Source organism: Parasteatoda tepidariorum, chromosome 2, assembly GCF_043381705.1.
Source record: "Parasteatoda tepidariorum isolate YZ-2023 chromosome 2, CAS_Ptep_4.0, whole genome shotgun sequence".
Taxonomy (NCBI): Eukaryota; Metazoa; Arthropoda; class Arachnida; order Araneae; family Theridiidae; genus Parasteatoda; species Parasteatoda tepidariorum.
This window is the reverse complement of record NC_092205.1, coordinates 61,427,954-61,453,267: the sequence shown is the minus strand read 5'-3', so window position 1 is coordinate 61,453,267 and position 25,314 is coordinate 61,427,954. Positions and strand designations below refer to the sequence as shown.

The window sequence follows — 25,314 nt, the reverse complement described above, 5'->3', positions numbered from 1 at the left end:
TTCTTACCCATTTTTGAAGGAGACTTCTTCGGAGTACGTCACTTAGACGTAGATTATCCATGAAACTATGTTCGTGTCATAAGTTGATTAAGCTGGAACAGTGCTCAACTAACTGTGATGTACAACATCGCTCACCCGTACTTAAACTAAATAAAAGCCGCTCTCAAATCTCAAAAATATTACATTTTGCTGATCATTTCACCGAGAGCATTTGAGAACAAGAACCGAGATGGCGTTGGAAAAAGTGTCGAATTTAAGGTCAAAAACACCGAAGAACTAATGCACTCACACGGAATTTTTTTTCATTAGCCTAATTCTAAAACTAGAGAAATTGTTAAACAATTTAATGTCTTCGAAAGTATCTTTTAATACATACTTATGCAAGCTTTTCCATTACAGGTGTTTCACGTCTTGTTTTATTAGTCCATCATCGATTAGGCGACTTGCTTGGATCTGAAGTGGAATCTGGAGAAATAGCACCAACAAACACCAGCAGAATAATCAACTCCAGAGTGATTGGTGCACTTCTGGAAGGTCACCGTGTCCTCAGCTTACCAAGACCCATCACTGTTACGTTTAAACATTTACAGGTATGTTTTAATTATTAAACTAATAAAAACAAGGCATTCAAATCTATGTTCTTCCATCTTAAATTATATTAGCAACGATTCCACATTTTATTTAATCTCAATGAATTATGTCTCTGTTACCTTTGGTTCCGCCAAAAGCAATACAACATTTCATTTTAATGAGTAGTGTTGCTTTAAGCACTCTCTGTTGGCTGAGTTTAAAATTGTTCTTTTCTAACGTAATGATAAGAGAACTTTTTGGGGGAAGGGGTATGGTGCCCATAAATCGAAAACTTAATATCTTTCTTGTTGCCTTGAAATTGCATTACTATCTTTCACTTCTAAAAATCATGGAGAAAAGTTCATTTGTGCTTTCAGTCCCCCAGGGGGTTGGAAAACATTCTAATCGTCCTAAAAGTAAGTTATAGCTTTTGGGGGTGTATTAGTTTGGCCGTTTTGCAATGAGAACGTTATTTTAGAATGAAGGAGACTATTCAAAAATTTTCCTTATCTCGTTTTCTGCCTAAGATAGTTGATGGTTTTTGAAAAGAACAGTTATTTTCGTAACTATCTGCTGTAATATTTTTGATGTCTTGAGGTAGGTAGTAAGGAAAAAAGCTTTTTTTTTAAAGAATTATTTAATGTTTTTTAGTTTAAGATTTTATTTTTTAGGTAATCAGACGCTCTTGGATAATGAGATGAATTTTTAATACATTTTTTACGGTAATCTTAAGTAATTTGAAAACAAAAATTAATGAGATGGCATTGGGTGGATAGTTTCTTTTAGAAGAAAAACGAAGTTTACAAGGGATGTTATAAATCATTTTTTATTTGCTTTTTCCTCTTTTTTTCTTTTTCTTAATCAAAAACTCGAGATATTAAAGCTAGCCATGTTTTTCTTTCTTTTCATTTTTTGCGAAATTAATGGGGAAAAATATTTACTTTTTTTTAATGTTAACGTTTTTCTGATTTTTTCCTTAATTGCTTACTAAGCAGTGTTTGGTTATATAACAATATTTATTCTATGGTTAAACATATTTTGAAATTTGACTGTATGTTAGACATCTAAATATGTTCGTATATTTCATATACTCTGAAAAAAAAAATTGGTTCAGTATCGAAACATAATTTCGTTAACATATTATTGACATACTATTTACATTTTATTTACATTACTCTCTCAACATATTAACCAATTTTTTATTTCTGTAATTATTTAACTTTTTGCAAAGATGAAGAAAAATTGTATCTGAAAACTGCGATTTTGTATATTTGTTTTTATAGATCAATTTGAAAGTTTCCTGGTAGAATCAAAATGCGCAAGAAATGTTTATTAATTTGAAAGCTTCATTATATTTTATTATTGATAAAAATAATTCGACTGAATGTTTCAATTTGAATCCTAAAACTTTCCGATTTACGGCAATTTCTGTGAAGCAACGCTACAGCTTGATTTTCCTGTTATTATGTGACCCTGAACTTCTTACGAAAGTATCAAATATCGAGAATTTACGTATAGTAAGAAATGTAATTTAATTAAATTATTTAAAAAAATGCTATTTTTCTAAAAAGTGCGATATTTGGTAGAATGGAACCAGTGGAAAACATCCTAGAATGTAATAAAATGCGCAATTTTAACTTGTTTCTTAATAGTTGCAATCTGTTTTTTTTTTTCATGAATTGCAAAATATTAATTGGACATTGATGAATTGGATGAATTGACAGAATGAATTGGATTAGTGTTGATCTGAGTTTAAAACCGACACAAAATCATCTCTCCAGAGTATATAAAAATTGTGATTTCTGATTTTTTTTTAAATATCATTTTTAATTTTATGTAAACATTTCGTAACATTTGTAAAATTTATATACCATAACATTAATAATATTAATAATTAATTAAAATTTGTAAATAGTTATAATTTTTTTTTCCTTGAAAATTAAACTCGGAATAATAACCTGTATGATTTTTGTCGGGATAGAGTTCAGAGGACGCCATACACCGGGAAAATCTTTTCGTCTCCAATTCTCTTTAATCTCCATAACTAATTTAAAATATGGAAAAAATTGAGTTCAGACGATCAGGCAAAGGAGAAGTTCTCTTCGAATAATTTTTTTGAATTTTGAAGTTTCGAATATTTTATTTTTCAGCAATTGAAACATAATGGCTTACTCTAGGTTTGTCTTAACTCATTTTTTTTAAATTTTAAATTAGTAATGGAGGTGAAAGAAAACTTACTAAGAAAAATTTCTCCCGTGTTATGGTGTCTTCCTAAGGTATGCATTCGGGTCATGTGACTAGAGACCATCATCTGAAACTCCGAACTGCATTTCTGCCCCTGAAATAGCATGTGTTCAGGGCCGCATGACCTTAAAATCGGTACCTGACCTCTGTTAATACTATGTTAAACATTAACCATTACTTTCTACAAACTTTTCTCGAAAAATTAATTAATAAACCATTAAGAAATAAACTATTCCCTCGAAACTCGATAGATCCACAAATCTTTCACTGGGCGTTTCCAAACCATCAGCCCGAAGTTTTTAATTACGTTATACAAAACTTACCCATAACATAACGCGCGCAATTCAGTTAATAACAAGATTCTAATTTAGAGCCCGCCAAACTTGCAGCAGGTTCTATTCGATCTCGGAAATTAACAAGGACGGTTATGGTATAAATCAAACCATTGCAGCTAATAAATACACGTTCCAACATAAGTAGGAAAGCATTGGGAACGGCCATTAATTGCATCTACGTGGTTTGGCCTGAACGGTAGGCGACAACCCGTATTAATAGTTACAGTACCCCGTCAGCCTTATATTATATTACTCTTGCGTTTTAGGATCCAAATGCATTATGTCAGCAGGAATATGTATAACGAGTATGACAGGGCTTGTATTGGATTTGGCGAGATTTAGGTTTAATCTTGCGCCTGATTTAGTTACTATATTGTTAAACCATGGACAAATATGTAACGGGTTATTGTGAAATCTATTTATCAGCATTCACCCATTTAATAACACTTATCTCTAAATTTCCTTTGTTTTCTTCATGTTGATATATTTTTTTGTAAAAAACGGCCATTTTTTTAAAATATTTGTTTTGTTATTATTACATGTTATTAGTACTTTTATATTCGTTTTATAACACGTCAGGATTAGTCGAATTTCGTTGCTTGAAATTTTGACTTCATTTTTCTAAGGATATATTTGATTTGAACCTTTTTTTTTCTTTGTTTGACAGAGAGAAATCTGGTATCTTATAAATATTCCAGATATACAGGGTATCACGTAATCACCGTCCTTGACATTGCTTTTGCTTGGATCCTTGTTAAAGATGAAGCTTAAATATTATGCACATTGGGTTGCAAATTAATGTTTAAGATGGGGGGAAACAAAACGATATCAACTATCGATGAATCGTTGTTGAAGAAAGGGGGACTAATATCGTCAAAACTAGTTTATTAGAAACATATGTAAGCTTCGTTACGTTATCTATAACCTTTTACTCTCACTTTTTTTTCCAGCAATCAAGCTGGTTATATTTTTAATCACGCTTTCCTCGCTAATAATTCGTCAGGTTTCAACAACGTTTTTTTTTTCGTGCTTTAATATTAATATGCGCACCTGATGTGCATTTTTTTTGTTTCACTTTAATTAAGCTTCTTTAGATTATAGGTTATAGAACACCTGGTGTAATTTCTTTGAATGTACTTTATATTAAACAATTTTAACTTGAAATGCTTATCTTGCGATTTACTTCTATAAAATAATTCTAATAATTATATTTAATAGACCCTAAATTCTACAAATAATTTTCACAAATTGTGAACAGTATTAAATTGAGTTGCAATTTAATAGTACTAGAGTCAAATGCAGGGCATTGCCATAGGTGACGTTAATGGTGCTATAAACTATACATGGCGTAATAACATAAAGGAGAAAATCGAGATAAGGCATTAAAAGGGAGGACGTGTCACTAGAGAACCTTGGGGACATAGAACTTGTCTATTGATTATTTTTTTTAATTAATTCATTAATCATTTTTATTGTTTTATTTTATTTTTATCTGACAGCTTCGATTATTTTAATCTTTTTCCATTAACTACGCTTACTATTTATTTATTTATTTGGTTTTTGTTAGAACATAACTAAATGTATAGTTTTTTTTTTGTTGCCATATGCCTGTTTAGGCAGTGGGGGTGCAATTGTTCCTGTTTTTCAGTAGCGCCATCTATGGCCAGGAATTCGACTTCTGCCACTCCATTCACACAAGCACAACCCGTTTATAGGGCGGGTCACATTCACACACAAAGGATAAAGGACGTAGAACAAACAGAGAGAGAAAGAAACATCCATGCCTTGCCCGGGATTCGAAACCAGGACCTTTCTGATGCAAGGACAGTTCCCTGCCCCCTACACAGGCACAGGCTGGTCGGCGAATGTATAGTTGAAAGGCTCAATAACCGCAATCAACCACACTGAAACAAACAAAAAATTTATTGCATAATTTAGGAAAAAGTATCAAATAGTGCTGCAAATAATTTGTCGCTAAAAAAAGAAAAGAAAAGCACCCTAAGGTTGTTTTCTCTATAGAAATAACCAAATTGAACATATCTTTTTGTTTTCGTTCAATTGAGTGAATATTTTTTTTACATAATAGAATTATTCATTTTTTTCGAATCTCAAATGAATAGACTTACTTTTCAAATATTACGAATCAATCTCAGACTTCTAAATAATAAACTTTTAAAACTCATTAAACTCCTTATGAATATATTTTACCATTGCACATTAGAGTTTACATTCGTAAATTTGATCTGAAATAGAACTGCCCGAGAAACTAATCTATCTTCCAGAATTCTCCCTTTTCTCGAAGCGTGCATAATAATTTTCATGTCTGTGCTTCGCCATCAAAGATGTCAAGATGCCATACACTGCATTTAATTCCGATGCAAATTTTCCTTACCTAATATTTACCTCATAGCACCTTCCATCCCTGTGTAGTTGGCGAGGCGAAAATATCTCCTGGAATACTCCAACTAAATATCTAGGCGGCAGATCAAATGCTCCTAGGGAGAGTTTTAGGGGATTATACCCTTTAACACAATACCGCAAAAGCGTGTGTTGAGTTTCAGATATAACATTTGATCCAGGTCAGGAGGCGGCATCATCAAATGTGCTCCTTTTGGATTAAGTAATGAGTTTTGGTGGCAGTTTCGTTGGTGTGCTTGAGGAGGGGCTCCTGGAGTGGACAGGCGCTCTGACCACGCTTGTGTGCACCTGTTTGAATTGACAGCCCTGAAATTCGGGGGTGTGCGATTGTCCAACGTTGAATTATCGGCGAAGTGTTCGAAGTGGGTGCTGTGTCAGAATATTGCTCTGATGTTTTAACTGGGTATTGCTGTTTAATGTACAGTCGTTAATGTTGGTTGAAGTTAAATCTGGAAAATTTTTGAAATTAGTTTGAGAAAACTGACCCCAACTGTTTCTGGATTGTTTTGCAGCAATGTTAGAGTAATATCATATTTGCCGTAATGATATATATTAACATTCTGCTTACGACGCTTGGCATGGTGAGGCCTGTCAATCTGGTTCACTTTTTGTACCTGTCTTAAGCAAAAGATTTATAGATCTGTGAGTGGTATTCCCATAAAAAAATGCTATTTTCAGAACTGCTGTAAGTTTGCAACAGTTACTCGTGACTGTTAGAGTGAGTTTCTATTGCCAGCCCTCTCTAAGCTTATTTTGAAAATGGTGCAAAATGTATAAAGAAAATGGATAAAGAAAAATCCCAGTTTTAGGAAGACGAAAAGCGTTTGAGGTCTAAATTTTTAATACAATATAAAAGTTTATTCTAAAGCCACATTATATTTGGGATCATAAAATTCTGCAATAAGAGGCAGTGACTTTGATAATTTTTATTTATGTTGAAAAATGTCGCTAAATTAGCGATTTTATTTTAAAAAAATTTAATAATTTTTAATATATTTAAGTTATTTGCTCTTTCTAAAATCTGGATAATTCATCACAGCATGATTATATACATAGTTAGTTTTGTTTCAAGTGTAAGGCACTTAAACTGTAGCTCTTTTGTTTTCTTCGGCGAAGGAGCTTTGAAATACCATATTAAGGTATACGATAAAATGATTAAACCTGCACCAAAATTTCTGACAGCGTAATGTTGTCTTTCTCTACGATAAGTTTGAATAAAATAATTTTCGATTATTTTGCATCATCGATTATTTTTAAATATCGTGGTAGCATTGTATGTCTTAGTGCAGAAATCTATATATATTTCAGAATGCTTACTGCTTCATTCAACTAAAGAGAGCTGTAAACTCGTGAGTTATTGATTTGACCTTATTTATCTTTGCCGTAAATTATTCATAATTATTGGGGTTGAAAGTACATCGCATTTAAGAGCAGGGTCGATGCCATAAAAACCGGAAGAGGGAAGAGGAAAAAAAATCCCTCCAGAAATCTTAACAATGTGTATTTTGGGCAGCAAAGTCTGCCTTAATTTGTCGACCCATTAAATTACATTAGCACTTTCTCTTCAACTAATTCATAAACCGAATATTAACGGGTAGAGTTTAACGGGAGGAAGGCTTCCGAGGTTTAATTCGATTTAAAGGGAAGATTCTGCTCACAGTTTGCCGGCAATCTGGAAAATTATGTTTAATCGAATTGCCAGCAGGTCGGGCGCCTTCTAATCTAGTTACCTGAGGAGTGATGTGATAGAAGTGCTTTAAGTGGTGGCCTACGTTATTAGTAGTTTACTTTATCACAATGAGATCGAGAGGGTGGACTTCTTAAGAAAATCGTCAATGTTATTTTTTAGTTAGCTTAAGTGCATAAATGATATTCTTAACTCGATTAATTACTTTTTTGAGACTAGTTTGCCAAATTTAAACTTTACTTTATATCCTTTCTATAATGTTTGTAACGAGGACTGAAATACTGCTTATTTCTGTTGCGTATTTGCTCGTCTAGGTGTTGAGGTTTAATTTGGTAATAATATGTTTGTCTTGCGTGTTATCTTTAGTTTTTATTAATGACTTAAGCTAACAAGCATCGCATTTCTAACTATAATGCAAAACTAGTTTGACCAAATGTTTCGCTTTATCTTGTTTGATTGGTTTTCTTCGATTAGAACTTCTTTCTTCTATCCCCGAAGGTTTTAGCGCATAATCTTACAAATACTCAATCTTAATTACATGAATTGCTAAAGTTCAATCTATCTAGTCTAGTTAGCGCTTCACCTGCCACGCCAACAAGAATTATTTGTAACATTTGACTAGTTTTTATGAATTATTATGGTTAAACTCTGGTTGTCATGATTAACCATGTTGCAAAGAGCTTTGTCTTTTTCTAAATACAGGTTTTATGATATTTCTTTCTTTTTTCTTTATTAAAATTTATAAAGCGGAGTTGAGCAATTTCAGATTTATATGCATCGATGCTCAAATCTGTAGCCTTTTAATTTTGAGTGAAACTCAGAAGACAAGAAGAACTCCTGTCTTAAGAATTTCAACATATTCGAGTTCGTGAGTGATGGACGTTTTAATGTGACTAATCCATATTTGTGTCACACGGATGATTGTGTCTACGGTTCGCCCCTCGGCAAGGGCACCTTAATCAATGAACCCTCTACGAATTGGATCTTTTTTGCCAGTATACTATTAAACCCGCCATAGTCATGATTCCATTCCCGCTCTTTCTGGCTAAATTTATAACTCCGTTTAATACCATTGCTTTAAAACCACATTACCGCTTGAGTTTGATGTAGTTTAAACGCATCTGGTTTTTTTGTACCATTAAAGGAGACTTTCAAGCAGTGTTTGTGGAGTAGTAATGCTGAGATATTTTTTCCTTATTAAATTTCAGTAGTTCAATATCTATGCTGTCATCTCCTTCTTTTAATATTTAGCAGTTTTGGTATAAATTTTTTTTTTACTTCCTCCACAATCTTATTACCTCTATTTCGTATGCAAATAAAATCCTATTTCAGGTAAAAAAAAACTATTACTATTGAAACATAGAGATAAGAGAAAAGTTCCTTATTAATGAAGGCTTAGTTGGAATAAAAACTTTCTTCCAGGAATTTCCGGGACCAAAACTTATCAAGTGGGTTATGTCATTTTCAGGATATGGTATAATATTTCCTCTTCTCCGAAAAGTAATCCCTAACAGGAAAGCCATCTTGGATATAGCCAAATGATTTCTACCACTACGTTTGATGAAGATTTTATTAGAGTAATTTTTTATGCGTTCCTTTTATCGAGCAGTGGAATGAAATCATTGTCTCAAATTTGATATTCAATAGCGCTTATTTGTTTTATTTATTATTATTATATATATTTTTTTAGTCAATGATTTGATAAAAAAAATTTTTTTTCTTCCTTTTCTTGTTGGTTAATTGAATACATAATTGCCTAAAGTATGATACATTAGTTACAGTAAGTAAATTTTTTTAAGATTCTGTTTTATAAGTATTTGAAAATCATCTCTGAAGAATTGATAACAAAATATTCATCTTTTTTTCAGCGTTTTTCGTTTGAATTATAACTGAAATAAATCATTAAAAAATGTTACATAGAATTTTTTATTTCATTCCGTCATAAATATATTTAAGTGATTGATTGAAATGTAAATAATTTTTCTGACATTGTTTGTATTATAGAATAAATCATTATCCAAAATGATTTAATAACAGAAAAAAAAAAAGCAAACATGAAGCTATAAAGAATGATGAAACAATCGAAGATAACTTTAAGGAATTGAAAAAAGTTTTTCAATTTTTTCATGGTTATCTCAAAGTTAAATACGAATATAAATCAATAAACAATCACCTATCCAACTAAAAAGTAAATCATTAAATTAAGTTCTGCATACTTCTGTACCTTTTATTGAAATAAATACCATTTTCTTGAGATATCACTCAAAACATGTAAAGAATGGATTAAAAATTGTAATAATTTGCCCTTATTTCTTGTTAAGCTTTAAATTATCCTAAATTTTTAAAATACAATCGATTAAAAATCCGATTAATTTGACCGTGTTTCTTGGTGAACTATTGAATAAATAATTGTCCAAAATTTTCAAAATTAAATTTATACTTTTAATTATATGTAGGATACCGCCGGAATCAAGTGTTAATAAATTTCTTGCAATTCCTTTTTAAATGTTTAATAAATTGAAAAAAAAACAATAAAAAAACAATGTGTTTTTCTAAAAATAAAACACAAATAGCTGACACATAACAATTAATCCTTTTTTGAAAGATTATTGTTTTGATTTTATCTTAAATATCTGAAAGATTCATTAAATAGGAATAATTATTGCACTGCTCGTTGAGTGATTGAATAAATGATTGCCCGAAATTTATTCATCAAATAGAGTCGTAAAATTTTTTCCCCTTACGATTCCATCTTAAATATTTGAAAAAAAAAATGATTAAACATTTATGATTTATTGCCTTCTACTCATCTCTAAGTCATGTCTTTTAAGATATTCATCTTTAAAATAACGCGAAGTGATTTTAAAATGTTCGATATCATCCAATCTAAATTTCTCTCTGTCTGCTGATTGCTCTACAATTCAATTACACATAACATTGATATTTCTGATTGATAACCTACTACTCAACAAAAAGAATTTTCGGGAGTAAAACTCATTTCCATTCAATATCCTTCCCACACCATAACACTCCCTCTATAATACTCATTTTCCTGTACCATTTAGAAATGGTGAGGGGGTGTACCAGTCCTGGATAATATCGAATTCAAATTATCACTCAATCTTACGGGGGCTACACGCTGTTACATAATCACCGTTCTACGATGTCGATGAAAAAGAGAAATCGATTAATCGGTTTAGTTGCTCCACGATAAAAGAGAATGGGGGGTTGAGGGGAAAGAATCTGTGACAGAAAACAGGCGTGGAGTTCGTTTCTAAGAAGGCAATGTCCACCATTGTCTTGGTACATTTTACCAGTGTCGGTAATTGCTCTGTCCTTGCGCTTTTATAACAATTTGGCTTGGTCGAAAATGTATCAGGTATCTTTCATCGGATATTTGTGTATGGAAACAAGGTTTGTGTTCGATCAGTTTTTGCAATAAATGGAAACATGCTTACAATTTGCTGTGTTTCTGTGTTGTTTTCCCCTTTCTTTCTGACCTTTAGGTCTTTCTTCATTTGAGGAATTGAGGTCATCTTAAATTATTTTTGTTTTGTTAAAATATAATAGATCGACTGGATAAAATTTATCTATTGTGGAGTTAAATTCTGGATTTAATTTTTATTTTTTGGATTTTATCTTAAGAAAAATTTGATCGATTTGAATACAACGTGTCCTGTAACCCATAGAATATATAGTTTTAAGTATATTTTAACGCTTACCCTGTTTTTAACATTATTTTTTATAGCTTTTGCCAAAAATGAAAAAAAAAAAAGGAATTTTTACACATTAGGGGTATCTAATGAATGTTTTAGCTATAGGAAAAGACATGGAATCTCATTTGAAATCTAATTTCTATTGAGTTAGCTGATATGAAAAACATCAAATTAAAGTCGACTGCCTGATGTAATTTCAAATAACCTTCTTTTAATCCCTATCTGTTTTTCCCTGCAGCCAAACCGATTTTGATATTTTTAACCTTTCTTTTTTAATGATTTAGTAGAGTTTAATAGCGTTTTTTAAATTTTTCGATCGTGGATATGAATTTGCGACTACTCACGAGTATATTATTTGACTTCAGTTTTGACATAGATTTTTAGGAGTAGTGATTTCGGAGCCTCCCATATGACTTAGATTTTATTTTTATATCCCATATAGTTAAAACTTTTTCCGAGGGAAATTTTTTTCTTTTTTGTTTTGGCCAACAATGAAATTAAATTAAAAAAAAAAAGCTTTTTATTATTTTTAAAGACCTTGACTTATAATAAAACAAACTTTTTTCTTTCTTTTTTTAAAAAATATTGAGAAAAACAAAGTTGTTAAATCACCCCTTTCAAATTTGCCGTTGATATATATATTTAAAAAAAAAATTTATTTTAAAAGTTTTTGGTTTTCCAAAGCTTGGATGATTCAGCAAAAGATATTTTTTCTTAAATCAATATATATTTTTTTTTATCCGCAAAATTTGATATTTTTTTTTTTTAACCAATGCGTGCTTCATTTTATTTCGAATCAATAAAGAAAGGTGATTGTTTTAAATTAAAAAATTATAGACATAATTACATTAAAGTATTTTTATTTCCTGTTGGCTTACAGCTATATCAAATAGCCCCTTAGCGTTCTTTACTTTAAAAGTTTATTTTTTAGACCGTTTTCAAGTTTTAAAAAATAGCTGAGGTTTATTGAAGAAAGAAAAGGAGAAAAAAAATCCCATTTAAACGGAAGTCGGAAGAAAAGCTATAAATTACAGGATTAATTTTAAAAACAGAAGAAAAATATGATATATATATAAAAAAAAAAGACCTACCCATTCAATTCTACAGGTGAAAAACTTCGTTTCTACTGTCTAACATTTCACAGAAATCGCTGTAGCGATTCTTATAAATCCCCCAGGAAGAAAAAGAAAGGAAAATCGTCAGCGACGTAATTCAGCTAACTACATTTCATTTTTCGCAATATTCTCTTGTGCTTCTTTTCTTTTCCGCTAGAAATTTTCTTGGAGTTTCGCCATTTCTTTTCCAAAACCGGAAATCGAAAAGGAAAAACTAGGATTTAGGTAAAAAATAGAAGAGAAAAAAATGACAGTGATACGATTTATAATTTTTTATTTTCTTTCTGAAAATCGTGCTTTGTAAAGTATGCCTTATTGTGAGAATTAGAGTTGAGGTTATCTTCACGCATAAAAATATCGTCTGGTTTTCTTAAATAAAAATATCGTCTGATTTTCTTAAATAAAAATATTGTCTGGTTTTCTTAAATAAAAATAACTCTATGGTTGTAATTTTAGCCTTTCTAACAAGAATTGTGTTAAAAATATTTTTAAAAAAATTCAATACATTTTTTTTTAAAAAAATTAATGATTACGAGGAAGTTTCGCCATTATTTTTAAAAGCCGGAAAGCAAAAAACTAGAACTTAGGAAAAAAATTTAAAAAAAGACATAATGATACGATTAATGACTTTTATTTACTTTCAAAAAATTGTATTTTGTTAAGTATGCTTAATGTAAGAAATAGTTATATTCACGAATAAGAATATCTTCTTTTTTACTTAAATGAAAACACCTCTACAATTGCATTTTTAGCAGTAATAGTGTTTAAAATATTATTTTTTTTACATTATTATAGTTAAAAAGTTTGTTAAAGTATTTTCTTTCAGAAAAAATAGCTTTGTAAAGTTTGCTTTATTATAAGAATCAAAACTGGATTATCTTTATGCCTAAAAATATCACTTGCTTTCTTAAATAAAAACGATTGTATTTTTAGCATTTCTTACAAGAATTGTGTCAAAAATATTTTAAAAGGAATTCAAACACTTGAAATTATATTTTTTAATGAATAATTAATTACATTTAATTTTGGGTCAAAACATGCTAATCAATTTTGTCATATTTTGCAGAATCGTATTAAAAACAAATTATCATATTTATGAATCTTTCTTACAAATGCGGAAAATTTATCATTTGAAAACTAGATTGATATTTTTATTTATTTATTTATATACAGTGCGATCATTTTAAACTTATGTTTAGAAATAAATAATTATTGTTTTTGAAAATTTTGCAAAATTCTTTTCATAGTTTGTGATTAAGTTGGCATTGGAGATTGTAAAAAAATTGTCGTGAAAGTTCGTTTTTTAAACTTGGAAGTTTCTGTTTACCATATTTATTTGCAGTATTTACAATTGTTTGCAGTGTAACATAATTTATTGCGTTCAAACTTTTGTTGATAAATAAATAGGTATTGTTCCTTAAAATTTTGAAAAATTCTATTGCTCCTTGTGTGTAAATTAGCAAATTAAAATATTTGGAAATTTAAGTTATTAAAATAAATATAAGCGTTCGTTTAAAAACTTCGAAGTTTCTTCTTTTCTTGTTTACATTGTAGCTTATTTTATTGCCATTGTTTAAATCTGGGCATCAGAGGGGGGGGGGGCGATTCTATTCTGCGAACTTCTAGAACTTATCGAATTTCTTTGCTCAGCTGGGTGGAAGAATTATTATTAGAAAAAAAAAGAAGTATTAACTGGCTTACGAATTGTAATGGTCAACAGCTCTGTTTTTAAATCTTAAAAAACTTTTTTCAACTTTTTTTTTCTTCAATTTTTATAGCTGTAAAAATGTACGGATGAAGAATAAAGACTACGAAATAAAAAAAATAATAATAAAAGACGAGAGGTGTTAAGGGGTGGCAGACGAAAAAAAAAAACTGTAATAACTGTTCAGTTTTTGATATACGAGGTGACAGAAATGGCCCTGTAGGGGCCGACGGAGAAAGAGTGGCGGTAAAAATTATTTCACTCCTACAGACATCAATGAGTCGGAGATTTGAAGTTAATCTTTCAGCTCATGTCATTAAAAAAAATGAATCTTTTTTTCTTCTTCTTCTTTCCGCCATTTTTATTTGGAAAAGTTATTGTCGTTTGCTGGATTTAAGAAAACGATGGCTTTATTCTACTGAGAATTAAATTTTTCAACCTTTTGTTGGCAACAGTTAGTAAATGGAGTGTTACTTGATTAGTGTTTTGTGATAGATTGTTTTTTTTTTTTAATTTTATTTATTTAGTTTTACTAAAGTTTTGAATTATATCTGTCGTTAAAAAGTTTATCACATTCTAGTTTCCATTATTTTCATATTATAATTTTTATTACACGTATTGCTTAAAGTTTAATTTATGTATTTAAGTTGTAGTTTAATGAACTTTTTTTTTAAATTTTTGACCTTGTTCTTTTCTAGATTGAAAATGTATCCAATCCATTGTGCGTGTTTTGGGATTATCAAACAAGGTAAGCTTAGTTTAAAAATTGTTAGTATGCTTATTATTTGTTAATATTATTTGATTTATTTAATTTATTAACTATATTTTTTAGGAACTATTATGTTCGATTTTATTGTCAGTTTACAATGAGCAGTGTAATTATTACATAAAATAAAACGATCATTTGGTTTCGCTTATTGTTAGCAATATAGTATAAAACTAAAAATATTTGTTACTTACATCCATTAAGAATTTTAAACAAATACTTAATTATTTAGGATTTGATATTTTTGGAAAATTGATTTAATGCATACACCATTTAAATACACCTTTACTAGAACTTTTCTTTTTAATTATATTTTTTTTATATAAATTCTGAGACCGTACATATATGTTATAGCACAAACAGACACCATTTTAAAATCGTCTTAAAAGAAGTGATAAGATAATACACTAGGAGGTTGCAATTTTTTTAAAAACTATCAAAGTCAGACGAATTATTGTCAAAAGCGATTTAAAAAAAAGGAAACCATCTGTCAGGTTACATTGCCTTTCAGCTTCATAATTAAATAATCAGGTTTTTGAGAATTTTTATCCTTACTTTACTCTGATCGACTATGATAATCATTCATTACAAGTTGATAAAGGTAAGCCGTGGTGGTTATGGGGATAGCCCCCTAATGAGGTGATCCAGGTTCGATTCCGGTGATGGCTGGTCGATACAAATTCTGTACTCGGTTCGCATCGACTATAGTGCTGACGTAAAATATTCTCAGTGGTAGACGGATCATGGGTTAGAGTCCCCTTGCTGTCAGATTTACCGAGGGATATTTTCGTGGTTTTCCGCTTTATGTAACGCAAATACGGGTTAGTTCCTTCAAATAGTCCTCAACGGTGACAAAATTTCTCCCAATACTACATTCAGGAGTTTCCTTGTTCTATGAATTGGGTTCAAAATTACAAGTTGAACATTGGTAGTTGTAAACTGAAAATCGGGTCAACTGTTCAACGACGGTTATAAAATAAAATTAAAAAGAAAGCTAATGTTTTTTTCCCCCTAACTTTTATCGGGTTCATATTTTTTTAATTTCATTTTTTGCGATGCATCTGAAATGTGTGTATATTAAGCTATTATAATAAAATATGTGTATATTTCATAAATTAAAAATAAGATCTCTTTTGACCAAGTGGGGTCACGATCTCTTTCTTAAATCACTTTTATTCTTAAGAGCCACTAGTACAGCTATTTCGTCTAACTCATTAAACGATTAATTCAGATAAGTATTTTGGAAACGATGCTACAATAATTTTTTCCCCTCTAATTGTCTTAGAACAAATTATTTAAACTTTTTTCCCCGTCTTATTTAATTCTTATAACATGTATGCGACAATTTTCTGAAATATTACTAATAAATTTATTTGCAAATATGATTATAAGGGGATAAAGATAAGTATGTTAATGAGAAAATTGTTTTGTCTTTTTATTTATTTATTTCCGAAATATGCTATGAAATGAAAGGATCTTAATTTAGGATTCAATCTAATTCAGGTATAGATTCGCAAATGAACGGAATTCGTAAAAAACGAGATTAACTAATTGCATTATTTCCGGTAAGATTTTGTGAGGAAATCGTTATTGACTGTAATAAAAGGTGAAATGGTGCAAGTCTGATAACGTTATTTTTCTGAATCCTATAATGAATGTCCTTTTTGCAGAAAACGATTTGTCGTTATTATGTATTTTTAATTGTAATAATTATTAAGCTACGTATGAAAAAGAATTATTCAATTTTTAATTACTAATACCGTTTTCTTATAACAAGCATTAAAAATTAATGTTTGTCAATTTTTTAGTAATTACTTAGTTTGTTACAGTTAAAATTTAATTTCGGTAAGAGGATTAAGAGATGTGCTATTTGCGTACAATCAGTATGTGTTTAAATTTTTTATATCAGTGAATTAACTATTATTTTTCAATTTCGTACAAATAGTCGTTTCAAAACGAACTTTCATTTCATAGAATTTCTAAGCGAATTAATCTTCTTACTGAATCAGGTGAATATCAGATTTAAAAAAAATTCCCTTTAGTATTAAATTAAACAACATATTTTAATAAATAATATGTTAAATAATCAGCTTAAGCTAATATTCAAATTTATCTAAAGGACAAATAAAACGATACAGGCGTTAAAGTAACTTAAATTCTACCTATTTAATAAAATTAAACGTACTTATATCAAATTAAAATTTTTTCTTCAAATCTTTGTGTAATTTAATCTAATAAGTATAAACGGAGTTCGTAGTTGTCCTAACGTTCCTGATAAAAATATTGTCTCCTTATTCGTCCTGATTTTAAGCTTCTTGTCCTGATATTCTTGATTTTTGGCTGTGTTCAGAATATCTCAGTTTCTAAGCAATAGCGGATTTAAAAAAAAAAATACATTAGAAGAATCAAAAGAATTGGATTCCTAATTCAACATCCATTTGTTTTAATTAACAATGCTAGTAGAAATCGCAAAATTCGATAGTTACAATTTACGGACTGTCTACTAATTACATTCAGGTATATAGCCTGAATCACAGGTTTCATTGTTTGAAACTTTATGGAAATTACGCTATTTTATTGCACAATAATTTTATTTCATCAAATTTTTATGGTGATGAATTCAAGTGTCATACGCTGATTTATTATTTTAAGCTAATGCAGTAACAAATCTTGTAGTGCGGAGTTTTGTAGTTGCGTAATTATTGATTCGTCTCTTTCATGAGATTTTAAAAATTATCGATTTCAATTTGCTATTATCATATCATAAAATTTTTAAATTACGAATTGAGGAATCATCCAACAAATAAAGTATTTTTAAAATTACGAAATGTATATTTTATAATTCTTTTGTAATAAAATTTCCTTTTATTACACTTAAGTAGAGCATTTTATAAATTTTTTAGTTTACCGTTTGCAAAAGTAATCTGATATATGTATACAGTTCAAAAAAAAGAAAGAAAAAAAAATTCGTGATTTTGGCCAGAGTTTTTCTCTGGCTTACTACGAAGCCTGTAAGTTAATGAAATCTAATAAGACTTTTTGTGTAAAGAGCGTTCAAGTTATAAATTTGAATTTATGAATTATGTTTAAACTTAATTTACATGTGCTGCTGTTTTTTTTTTTTTAACAAAACTTTCAATACGGAAGTTATTTATTACGCCAAACCTAATACTGTCGAGCTCGTTTATTACAGGCCCTGATTTAGCGATATCCCAAGTTTAAGTAGAGAATTTTTAATGAATGGTCGGTTTAAAGTTAAAAAGAACTTTTATGAAACCCGGTTATTACGATCGCTTTAACGAGGAATTTTTTTATGAACTTCTTAAAACTTATTTAATTGGAGTCACCAAAAAAAAAAAAAAANAAAAAAAAAAAAAAAAAAAAAAAAAAAAAAAAAAAAAAAAAAAAAAAAAAAAAAAAGATTTTGACTGAGTTTAAAAATTCTGAAGGATTTAAATCAAATTCTTTCTGTTCAAAATTATAAAAAATCGTATGTTTATAAGCAATATATGAAAACGATGTCAAGTAAGCATTAAAATGTCGTAATAAATATATCTTAAAAAAAGTAATACATAAAAACATCTTGAAAGGAATTGTGCAACTGCAATAACCATCAAAAGGTGTTGCTAATAGAAATCGATCGTTAAAAATATAGTTTTGATTACGTTAATTTGGCATTTGAAATTATTGGTAGAGAAAAGTGTAGAAGTACTTCGTAAACAAACCATTCATTACAGAAAGGGGGGGGGGAAATCTTAACATTCCTTTATTTCCTATATTAAGTATATGAAATGTATACAATTATTTCCATAAAAGTAGAAATGCAAGTTTTTTTTTTTTTTTTTTTTTTTTTTTTTTTTGTCGTCGTATGAACGAAATATTTTAACATTGAATAGATTAAGAATGTACTGGGACTGCTATGAAACGACGAAATGAATGAAAAAGATGTATAAATAAAAGAGATGTATAAATGAAAAAGAAGTATATTTTATAATTTTATAACCGTCGTTGAACAGCTGACCCAATTTTTGGGTTTACGACTACTAACGTCAACTCCATAGCCTTGTAATTTTAAACCCAATCCAGAAGGCAAGGAAACTCCTGGATCAAACAGTGGGAGAAATTTGCCTTCGTGGACAACTTCTTGATGGAACAAACCCGCATTTGCGATACATGGAGAGGGAAATCACGAAAACCTTCTACGTTAGCCTGGCGGCAAGGGGACTCTAACCCATGATCCGTCTACCACTGAGGTCGGCGAACCGGGTGGGGAATTCGTATCGGCCAGCCATCGCTGGGATTCGAACCCGGTTCACCTCATTGGAAGCCGAGTGCTCTATACCCTAAGCATCCACGGCTCGAAAAAGACGTATAAATAAAAAAGACGCATTACTGAAAAACGCATAAATGAAGCTATACTGTACTACCGATCATCTCCTTAGAAGGTATGAAATCAAGATGATTGGTTTAGTGGTTATCCGTGACGTGCCAAACGTGTTTTACGTCGAACTAAAAATTGCTGAAGTTCATTCATAAAAATAAAAAGAAATCCTCAGACGTTATTTTAATTAGCAAATATAAAATTTTTTTAAACTGAAGTCGCTTTTATACACACACCCTCTAGTTCGTTTTTTATCATTATAGTTTGATGTTTGCTAATTTCTGCCGATTCTAGTTAATGAGCAAATTATAAATACTCTTATCAATTATTTCGACTGTATTTTCAATATTAATCTCCAATATTAATTATAACACGCAAGCTTACTTTTTAATATTTTATGATCTTAACACAAAACATGTATCCACTCTACCCCTGTGGGAAAAAATGACCCTCTAAAACTACAATGTTGCATTTCACAAAGCATGACGACGCATCACGGTTATTGATATGTTCCTGACAGCTAGTCAAATGATGTGAGAAAAAAGTTACAGTTAACTTTCAGAAAACAACAGAGGAGAAACCTTCGCAGTTTCGATGAAAACACTCAATTTCTCTGAGGCGAATGTCAAAGTAATACGTGATTTGGATTTTGAATCCATGGAATTTTTTTCAATGCTCTTTGCCTATTTTTATTGAATTATGCATATTTTCGAAGGGAAATTCCTTTTTTCTTTTTATGAAAATGTCAATAATCAAAGGGAATTTCGGGGGAAAAACCACTCCAAAAGCGCCAAAATCATTCCGATTTTCGAGAAAGTCAAAATATTATTTTAGCGTAACTTCTTGTCAATTCCAGATTCTTTGTATTTCAAATAAATGGGATTTATTCGAAAAACGACAGCGAAACTCAAAGAATGTAAACTATTTCTATAAGCAAATAAAAATAAATTTTTAGAATCATAAGGATTTTCAATGCATTTGAAAAATGTCATTGCTTAAAAGAAAAAAATATGTATAGTGAAGCGAAATGTTAGGATAATTTCCTAATTTTGATCTCATAATCAATCATCAATCACGTGAAAAATATGAAATGTGGCATAAATTGTAGTTTTAATACTTTTCAAAATTATAATAGCTATCTCTCTTGGACTTAATAATTTTAAGTCAATATTTACTGAAATAGTAAAATAAAATACAGCATTTGAAGAAATATAACTTATAATATGAAATAAGTTTTTTTTTCTTAATTTTTTTTTCTTGATGTTTTCAAAAACATTTAGGTCTGACGGATATGCTTTTTTCAGGTCGCATGATTCCCAGGGCATCTCAGTAACTGCCTCTCAATTTATTTATTTAATTTACACCACGATATCGAATTCGTTCGTAATATCGTATTGCCGATTCTATGCCTATTGCCGAATCACGCTGTATTGCCGATTCTATAGCATGTGTGTTATTCAGTTTCTAATTCGTTTACTTCACAATCGTATTATCTACTGCATGCCATCTTATAGTATCAAACCTTGCTAGTACAAAGGTTATAACTAAATTTAAAATGCCTCAAATAAAAGTAATTTTCATATGTATCTGATATTACTTTTTTGTTAGCTTTTTCATACCAAGGGCTATTTATGACTCCATTTAATTTTAAAATGTCTTTCAATTTAATAGTGAGATACGTTAAGATACATTTGTGATGCATTATTGTTAAGAAAAATTGGGAGCACTAAGAGCGTCTCAATTTTTTCAAATAACATCGAAGTGCGCCTTTCGTTTGACAAGAGAGCACCGCAAAGGAAAAAGTTTCCCCAGATAGATGATAGCACCACTCATTCGTGATCCCTTTTCTTCAATTTAGATATAGATCTGAAGGAGAAGGTAATTTTTTCCTGATTTCTGTACCCAGGGTACTTACTGCTCAGCGATCGACAACGACACACAGGATTTTAAATTCCACAGATTATACGAGCTCGTATATCTTATGTATTATTAGGTGGATCTTGAGGAGTAGAAGATTGAACCCCGCCTCCTCTGGACCGGAGTCTGATTCTTTCTACACTGTTCTGCCACGGGCCGACATCGATTTTCAAATCCAGCGGCTTTTAACGACCAGCTTATTTGTTTGGCATTTTTTTAAATAAAGAAAACCATCATTTCTGACTTTTTTTTAGTTCATTTAGCAAATTTTAAAGAAGTAAAAGCTTACATTATAATTGCAACCAACTGCAGCCAAGAGGAAATCCTCCATACCAAAAAAAAAAANAAAAAAAAAAAAAAAAAAAAAAAAAAAAAAAAAAAAAGATCGAGTCGTTAAAGACCGTTGGATTGTAAATTAGCGGCCGAACAAGTACAGTGAATTTATTCATTGAAATAGATTTGAACATTCATGTCGTTAGAAACATTGCTAAATTGCAATTTCTATTTGAGCTATATGCCAGTATCTAAAGTTTTAAGTTTTGAAACTGTCCATCGAATAGAAAAAAAAGATAAACCCGAAGGTCAATACAGCAATGGTCATACGTCTCTAAATTTGCATTTATTATTACTGTATTGTTAAAATATTTTTAATTTCATGTATTTTCAATACGTTGATGAAACTAACTGAATTTGTGATTTGTAGGAGTTGGTCGACTGAAGGGTGTTGGCTGAAATACACGAATCGAAGCCATACAGTGTGCCAATGCAGCCATTTAACAAATTTAGCTATTATCATGCATGTTACAGAAACACAGGTAAGTTGCTTCATATGAAAGTTCTTAACGTATCATAACCAAAAATACATTTTTAATACCTCCCTTTGAATAAGTATGCAAAAATCATTTTGGACAATGGTAATGATGAAGATGGAATTCTTATATATATATTTTTTCCTGACACTTTAAGTACAAGCTAAAATAGATTTTTTTTTTTTTTTAAATTCTAAAAGCAGTCTTAATAGTTATTATAAAAATCTGTTAGATAGTGCAAATTATATTTGTACTAAAATATAAAAAAAGTAGTTTGAAATTTTTTTCTTTCATTCAGATTCAAAATTTTATCAATACCTGATTTCGTAAACTAAAGAAATTTCAATGAAGAATAACTGTTTATCTTAGATCTAAATAAGCGCAAATTTGAAAAATCATTGTTTGGAAGATTTTATTTTTAATGCAGAAAAAGACAGTGCTGTTTCTTGCTGTATTTCACAACCATAAATTATTTAAGTGCTAAATATAATAGTTTTACTTATTTTGAGCAAAATTTATACAAAATAATGAAAAAAGTATGATAAATTTGTTTAATAAAATTCCTGCATCAAAGTGTTAAAAACAGCGTTTTTTTAATTAATTATCGGTACAGATTAAAATACACTATGCAGCATAAAACGAAACAACTCAACTATTTTTTAACGCGGCAATGTTTTTGTTTTTCACCCTGTTACTGTAATTAATCGTTCACTCAAATAATTTATATAAATATTTACATGCAAAAGAACAATAAGCATTATCAGTGTCCAGTATTTATCATTTATACATCGTCAATTATACCACTGTTCATCTAACTTAAAGTATATATTCTTCTCTTAGTAATAAAAAATCGAAATCCTAGACCAATGAATAATTTATTGTTACTACGCTTGTTTATAAATTCATGGCTATTTTTATTTTGTTTGTTAGTTTAAAATAGATGCTTATGCTTGTGGAAACTAACGCTTCCATGTATTTCATCTTGCTATGAATAGTTCATAAGTTTGTTTTATTTGCACCTAATCTTACATCATATTTGTAATTTTCGCCCAAAGCCTTTTGGGATTTCGTTTCATTGGAACTGTTTATTTATTTTTTTTTGCAAATTTTTATTTTTTGCGTATTTTATATTTTTTTCACTTACCTGACTAGAAAAATATCATTAAATTTAATGCTATAAAATATTTAAAAAAATAAGTAAATGTATTTTAAACATGGGAAGTAATAACTCTTTCTGTTAACATTTTATCAGAAAATATTTTTTTCGATTTTTATATTCACACAATATATGATATATAGTTTTAAATTTAAATTAGAGTTAGCCTAAGGCTATAATATAAAATTTTATTTCATTTACATTATTATTATGGAATAGTTTACCAGAATAAAATATAAAATTTAAAAGCAGAAAAATCAGTTTAAGCATGAATAAGTAGAAAATGCAAGTTAAGAAATGCTTGTTTTTTTTTTTTAATTATTTATTTATTTTCCTCCCTAATTTAGTAATTTATTTTTATTAATCTAATTTTCTCTAAAATTACGTAAAACATTCAAAAACAAAAATAGATACGTTTTATTATTTTCACTTCGGTCTCAAGAATTTTTTTTTTTAAATTTGTTTATTTATTATAAATCATAATCATGCATTAGAATGTTTTAATTAAAACTATATTTTACTTAAGACTTCCAGACTAAATCTGATTTTCTAAATTTCATTAAGATGTTTCTTAACACAGTACATGCATCTTCTAATTTGTGCGTGTATTCTAGTTTTTTAGACGATAAGCAAACATAAAAAATAAGTAAATTATCTTTTTAAACATTAATTATTTTCAAAAGTACATTTCTTTTTCATTTTTGCGCTTATTGATAAACGAATATATTAATATATTTTCTCCAAGGTATTTCTAAAGCAATTTCATTACGCGACAAATTTTCGAATGCGACGTGCTTAAATGCAACTATACAGAACTCGCTTTCAAATTATGATGAACGACTAAATAAGACGGCAGCAAAAATCTCATGTTAGTGTCGGGATAAGGGAGATTTTTCACAGCGGGTAATTACTATTTTTTCATCTTTTTTTTATCTTGTTCTTTTGTGCGAGTTGGCGGCTTTCCTTGTAAACCACGAAGAAAACTTCCAAAATAAAGCGAGGGAGTCATCACACTCTTCTCGCTTTTCTTGAGTTAATGACACTTTAATGGCACCCTCCATTAGGGTTTGCAAATTGGCACCAAGGTCACGTGGTTAGAGATAAGTCACGTGACAAGAATAGCGCCATTTTGAAAAGGAAGGGATTTCATTCATCATGAGGACAATTGTTCCTTAGGAATCAAGTTGACGAAAATTTTAATATTTGCTTTAATTTTTATGTGCTTTGTCGTCATAGAATTCCTGAATAGATTTTCAAAAAAGAATATTTTATATATTATGTATTTATTCTATTTTTGCCGTAGGTTTTAGCTTGAAACGTTTGTTGTTGCAGACGATATTAAATTCGTTTCATTCTACTCTTGCATCTCTGTTTAATGAATATAAAAGGTCATAAAAATAGAGGAAATGTCAGACGATCTTTTTTCCTTTGACTGATGATACTTCCTTTGATGATATTTCATTTCAAAAGCTGTTTTTTAACATCATTATTTTTTCGAATTTAGGGTTATTTTAAAAATAATGCTTAACATGATTATGACTTTACGAGATCAAACTAATGGAATATAAACGCAGTAATTTCCTTGCTTATGATAACAACAAACGATATTCATTTTATTTTCGCTATATTTAATTCTATACTCTTTGTTTTCTTTAATATCGTTCGTAATAATGCTTTCATTTTACGTGAAGATCCACAACTGGTAATTCTGATGCTTAAAATGATTTTTATTGTCATTTTATAATGTGTAAGTTTTAGAAACTCTTTGTTAATGCAAGAAATTTCTTTCAATAAATTTAAAGACTTTTATGTTGTCCTGCATATTACGTTTTCTTGTCCTCGTCCTTTTCTTCTTTACTTTTTGACAGTGTATTTGCTGCTATAATATAATTTCTTCTTTGTGCAAAATCATATTTTTATTTTTGGAAGTGCAATTTCTTTGCAACATAAGTTCAAGGAAAATTGTGAATGTTAGTTCACCAAATGTTTTTTTTAATCGAGATAAAAACTCGTGTTACGGAATTAACCAGGGTTCTTTAGTCGGTAATTTTCTTCGTGTATTTACCAAAGATTACAGAATAGAATTGTTAATTTTCTCTGTGCATTAATCATGATTTCAGAATTGTATACTTCAATTTTATCAATACATTAATCTAGATTACTGAACTGTGTAGGTAATTTTCTCTACATTAAGCAAGATTACGGAATAAAAGAGATATTTTTCTCTGTACATTAGTCAGTATTACGGAATAGAATTGCTAATAATTTTGAATACCGAATTGAGAGGAGAATAAAAAAAAAACTAGTGTTACGGAATTAACCAGGATTCTTAATTAGGTAATTTTCTTCGTATATTTACCAAAGATCACAGAATAGAATTGTTAATTTTCTCAGTGCATTGATCATGATTTCAGAATTGTATAGTTCAATTTTATCAATGCATTAATCTAGATTACTGAACAGTGTAGGTAATTTTCTCTACATTAAGCAAGATT

At 29.5% G+C, this 25,314-nt stretch overlaps 1 protein-coding gene across 10 annotated transcripts in view; it reads left to right on the top strand.

Annotated features, from left to right (window-relative positions):
- The window catches only part of LOC107451346 (latrophilin Cirl), a 627,655-nt gene that overhangs the window by 541,658 nt on the left and 60,683 nt on the right, over window positions 1–25,314 (top strand). For all 10 annotated transcript variants that reach the window (XM_071177653.1, XM_043039805.2, XM_071177651.1 and 7 more), the window contains 3 exons: window positions 400–590; window positions 14,489–14,538; window positions 21,558–21,669. In XM_071177653.1, coding sequence (XP_071033754.1) covers window positions 400–590; window positions 14,489–14,538; window positions 21,558–21,669 — 353 coding nt within the window. The remainder of the gene's footprint in view (window positions 1–399; window positions 591–14,488; window positions 14,539–21,557; window positions 21,670–25,314) is intronic.